We start from the raw sequence: 5,233 nt of genomic DNA on the forward strand, positions 1-5,233 counted from the left end.
TGGGGGGACCTGCGGATCCCGCCCGGCTTGCAAACCCAGCTGGCCCGGGGCGCATAGGCTCGCGCACGCGCACACATACGCGCGGAGCGGGACCCTTCCCCGCCGCCCACGGAGGCTGGCTCGCGCATGCGCGCGGGCACGCCCGCCGGCTCCGCGCCCGACGCCCACCCGGAACAAGGAGTGGCCTGTGCGCACGCGCGGTCCGAGTCCCCGCCCCCTCCCGGCCGCGCCCTGGGGGCGGGGCTTGCTGGGGGCGGGTCCTGCGACACCGCCCGGGAAGCAGCGCGAGCTGGGCGGCCCCCGCCACATCCTCCTCCTCCTCCTCCTCCTCCTCCGGGTCCGAGCCAGCGGAGCAGAGCCAGGGCCGAGCCGAGGGCTCCGAGGGCGCGGGCGGAGCAGGGCACGGAGCCATGGCGCACCAGACGGGCATCCACGGTGAGGGCGGATGGTGGGCGGGCCGGGGGCAGAGGGTCTCCACCCGCCGCTGCGCCCCCTCCCCGGCTCCGGCTCCCGTCTCCTCCCGGGCACCAGCGCGGGGAAGCTTCCTGTTCTCTTTTGCAGCCGCGCGTTGCCTGGGGTGGCACATCTGGGGGAGGGGGACTCACTGTGCAGAGTTGGGAGTGGGTGTGCATGTAGGTACCCAGCTGGGGCGGAAGTTTCCGTGTTGTGTGTGCCCACGGGGCGTGGATGTGCCTGTGTGTGCCCATCTATGGGTCTGTGTGCCTTTCTGGGGGTGGGTGCACCGGGATGCGCACATCTGGGGGAGGGTGCACGCATGTTCACTTGCCTTGTGTGTGCGCCCACCGGGGTGCACATACACTAGTGGCTGGTTGAATGGACACAGTAACATGGGACCATCTGTAGACATCAGTGTTTCGTGACTGTGCACACGTCTGTGGGTGTCTGTGTGCACAATCTGGGTGCATCTCGGTGTGCATTTGTTACCATGGATGCATGTACCCGGTGTGTATGGCTTGTATGGGTTTGTGTCTTTGAGGAGGGGGTCCTGACCTCTGGCTCCTCCCACACTCCTGCAAGCTAGGCTGGGGACCCCCGGGACAGGGCCCTCAGAGTGGGATGGGAGAGTGGCCGGTCTGACCTTGACCTCAGGTCCCCTCCATTTTCCACTCTGATCTGAGTCTGCTGGGGCCAGGCTTGGATGGTTCTAGTTCCAGGTTGGGAACATAGAAGAGGGTCCAAGTATGGGGTTTGTGGGGGGAAGGTCTTGGCCCTGGAGACTCCAGGCCAGCTCCCCCCAAGCCCAAGCTCCTCCAGACCAGCATCACCCTCTTCCCCCAAGGGCCTCCGTTCCTCCTTGGACGGGCTGAGAGAGAGGCCGTGGCCAGGAGCCAGGTGTCCTGACCCTACCTGGGCCTCAGTGTCCCCCTCCGCTGGCCTGGGCAGCTGCCTGGCCTGTGCAGAAGGTGCAGACTGCCTGCCCAGGGAGCTGGTGGTTTGGCCATCGGCCACTCTTCCCACCACACCAGGATTCCCCCACCCCCACCCCCCCAGGGCCACCATCGACCAGCCTGACTGCCTGCCTGGATCTCGGCTTGTGGTTGTGGCCACTTGCTGGCCAGACAGTCCTGAGGGTTTCCCTGGCCCCGTCCCACAGGACAGCAGGCCTGGGTCAGGGCCAGCCACCCCCCAGGTGGACCAGCCTCCCCTGGGGAGGCGTTGGCCAGCCTGCTGGTGACTCAGCCCCACAGGAGAGAACAGTTGCCCGATGTCCCTTCCTTCCCCTTTGCCTGGTCATTGCTGCTGCCCCAACAGAGGGAGGGGGGGTGGAGGGAGGAGGGGCGGGAATCGGAAGCGAGGGTTCCTCCTCTGAGCTCCAGGCTGACAGTCCTGTGGTCGGGGCCCCACCTCACTCTCTCATTTCCTCCTGCCTGTGAGCAGCCCACCCCTCATTGCTGGCCCAGCCCGGGATTGCTGGCCCAGCCCTGGCCATAGGTGTGAATCTGCTGACCTCAGAGCAGGGCAGGGGAGGGACCTGTAACCGGAGGCTCCCAGGTGGGGGGTGGGCAAGGCAGGGGGTGGGGCAGGGGGCATGAATCTTTGATGAGAGGCTCAGGTGTCCCGCCCGGCCTCTGGATTATTGATGGTGGCTGAGGAGGCATGGGGGTTGTCTCTTCCCCTTCTGGGGTGTCACTGCCCTGGTAACACTAGAAGGGACGTGTCCGCCCCCCTTTGGGAGAGCTGCTTGTTGGCCTTCCCTCGCACAGCACGGCGCCCGGCGGTCATTAGTTAGACAGTGAGTGTGTTATTAGCGGGGGCCCCTCACAGAGCACTTTCTCCCGCTTACTCCTCACCATAGGCCTCCGCGGGGGGGAGGCTGAGCCCCACATTATGGAAGAGTTTGAGGTGCAGTGAGGTCAGGGGTCACATGCAGCGACGGGAAAGGTGGCACCCTAGAGGCCAGGTCTTCATCAGAGACCTGCTCGGGCTCTGCAGGTGGGTCGCTCTGCCTGGCCCCGTGGGGCTGTCTTCGTGTCGTGCTGCCCTGAGCACCAAGGACCCGCGGGCTCAGCTGGGACCTGTCCACCCAGTGGCCTTGAGGGTGGTGCCCAGCCCGGTCTCAGGCTCAGGTCGCCCTGCGTGAGGGGCACCTGAGGACGTGACCAGAGTGTGTTTCCTAAAGGCCCCCCCTTTCCCCGAGCTGGGCCCTATAAATACTCTCTGACCTCAGCCCTCCAGCTGTGTTCCTGCAGAATTCCCCTGACCTCTGCGGAGCCTCAAGGTCATGCTGGCTGGCCCTGTGCACCCAGAGACCACATCGGCCCTTCCCCACTCGGACCTGGGTTTCTCCCTGAACCACAGTGGGTCTGTGATGTGCCATGGTTCCCTAGCTCCGACCCCGACCCTCACCTCTGCACTCGGGTCCCCAGTCATTGGCTGTCCCCTCCCAGCTCTGTGGTCCAAGGACCAAGACAGTCTGTTTTGAGGAGTTCCTGAGAGTCACTCCTCCTCCATGAAGCCTTCCAGACTGCCTGGGGTGGGAGCTGGTTGCCTCCCTGTGTCTGCGCATGCCTGTGTGTGTCTGTGTAACCTTTATACATCCTTTGCCTGCAAACATGTCTTCGCCAAGCTCTGCGTCTGCCATTCATGTGTATGTGAGAACCCCAGGCATGGTGGCTGGGTGTGTGTGCGCCAGTCTAAAACACGTGTGTTTATTTGTGTTAGACCAGCTGAGCGTGTGCTCGTGGACGGGGGTGTTGGCATTCACACTCCTCTGCCACCTGCACGTGTTGATGTGTTACGTTCACATGCTGGGCTGAGTATGTACTGTTTGTTGCCACATGCAACATGTGCGTGTGTGTGCATGTACACACGTGTGTGTCAGTGGGCATAGTGGTCATCAGGGAACTGTTCACATGTTTCTGTCTGTGGTTAGGACAGTACTGAGTGTCTCCCTGTCCAGCTCGGCGCTGGCCTTCCTCCCACCGGCCTGGCCTGCCCCAGAGCCCGCCCCCTCCCCGATGGGCTGTCCCGTCCCCGCTGCCCTGTCACCAGAGCGCCTCCAGCCAGGCGGCCACTCACCCGCCACCTCTGCTGGCTAAATTTGGGAGCTTATGTTCAGCCAGCTCGGGTTCCCGATCACATGGAGGGCTGTATTTAACCCGCTCCCCGCTCAGCCACCAGACCCCGCGGAACGGAGCAGGCCCTGCCCGTGTCCCTGCCCGTGTCCCTGCCCGTGCCCACCGCCGCTCACCCCCACCATGTTTCTTGTGCTTGTAGCCACTGAGCAGCTGAGGGAATTCTTCGCCAAGGCGCGGGCCGGCTCCGTCCGGCTCATCAAAGTCGTCATTGAGGATGGTGAGTGCCCCCCGGGAGCGGGGACGGAGGCCGGGCGCTGGGCTCGCTGCTTCCCTGGGAGGTGGGGACACTGACCTCCAGCCCGCTCAGGGCCTCAGTTTCCCCAGCTGGGAACGTGCGGTGCCTGTAGAAAGCGCTGGAGGTGGCGTGGTCGTTACCCTGTTAAACAGCAGGAAACTGAAGCTGAGGGGTAGCAGGGCGGGCCTGGCCTGGGGTCCTGCCCCGTGCCCCCTGCCCCCCACAGGCTGTGCAGGGAGAAATGGGCTGGGCAGGGGGCAGGGAACAAGCCAGGCCAGGCCCTGCCCCGTGTGGCCAGTGCCACTCACGTCCATCGGTGGCTGCTGGCCAGGGGGAGTCCTACGGAGAAGCCTCAAAAAATGCCCCCACAGAGGGGGAAGGACTCTTTAAGATCCAGTGGGTGGGTTCTGGGCTTGGCCGGGCCTTGGCCTGGACCTGGGGACAGGAGCTTATGCGGGGGGCGGGGAGAGTTGGAGCGGAGGCCGGCGGGGGGAGGGTTTGAGGAGGCAGAGGAATAGATGACGCTTGTGGTGCCAGAACAGAGGACTCCTCTCCTCCTCTCCCCGCTCGTCTGTGCTGAGGGGCTGTCCCCCGAGATGAGAGTAAGACTCTGGGACTGGGAGTGGGCTGCCCCCGCCCCTGCAGGCCCTCCCAGCCCCGCATGAGCGGGCCCTTCAGGGGGGCCCCCCCGAACGGGCTTGGTGCCCAGATGGCTTTTCATGCATTGAATTGGCTCAAAGCAGGGTCTGCCCAGACGGGCCGTCCCCACAGACGCTGAGCTGGAGGATTCGGGGGCGCGCACCGTCCCAGTCCCGCATTCAGTAGTGGGGCAGCTGGGCGTGCCCCGGAGGGTCCAGGCCCCCCGACGGCAGCCGCTGCCGCCTCCACCTGAGTATGGTCCACTCCTGAATTTTCTAGAGAAACCAGGAACTCCCCTTCTTAGGTAAAACTCCCCGGCGTGAAGAGGGGGGCAGCATAGTGAAGGGCGCTGGCAGTGCTTCCGACCCGGGCCCCCTCTGAGTTGCGGGAGGGCAGGCTGGGCTGCGGGGCCTGGCGTTTGGGGCCCTTGCCCCCATCAGGGGCCTGGTAGCCGGTGCCGGGACCCCTGGCCAGGGCGTGATTGTCCCCTCGCCTGTGGGCTGCAGCTGTGAGCCCGCCTCCTGAGCACATCTGTTCTGAGAGGCTGTGCGGGGGGCAGGGGCGCGGATGGAGCAGCAAGCTGGTGGCTGGTGGCCGTGAGGGCCACACTGTTGGTGGCGGTGGGCACGCGTCTGTGTGTCTTCCTGTCATTGTGCCCAGTCCTGTGCGCATCACCTCGGCCGTCTCCGTGCGTGTGCGGAGGGAGCAGACCCTAGTGCAGGGGTGGGCAAACTTTTTGACTCGAGGGCCACAATGGCTT

The 5,233-nt window shown here is 65.0% G+C and overlaps 1 protein-coding gene across 1 annotated transcript in view; it reads left to right on the forward strand.

The window, feature by feature from the left end:
* The first annotated feature begins 279 nt into the window (after positions 1-279).
* The window catches only part of TWF2 (twinfilin actin binding protein 2), an 8,124-nt gene continuing 3,170 nt past the window's right edge, over positions 280-5,233 (forward strand). The window contains 2 exon segments of the mRNA XM_023747276.1: positions 280-435; positions 3,739-3,816. Of these exon segments, the coding sequence (XP_023603044.1) occupies positions 411-435; positions 3,739-3,816 (103 nt within the window). The 5' untranslated portion in view covers positions 280-410.

This window comes from Myotis lucifugus, unplaced genomic scaffold (assembly GCF_000147115.1).
Source record: "Myotis lucifugus unplaced genomic scaffold, Myoluc2.0 scaffold_828, whole genome shotgun sequence".
Taxonomy (NCBI): domain Eukaryota; kingdom Metazoa; phylum Chordata; class Mammalia; order Chiroptera; family Vespertilionidae; genus Myotis; species Myotis lucifugus.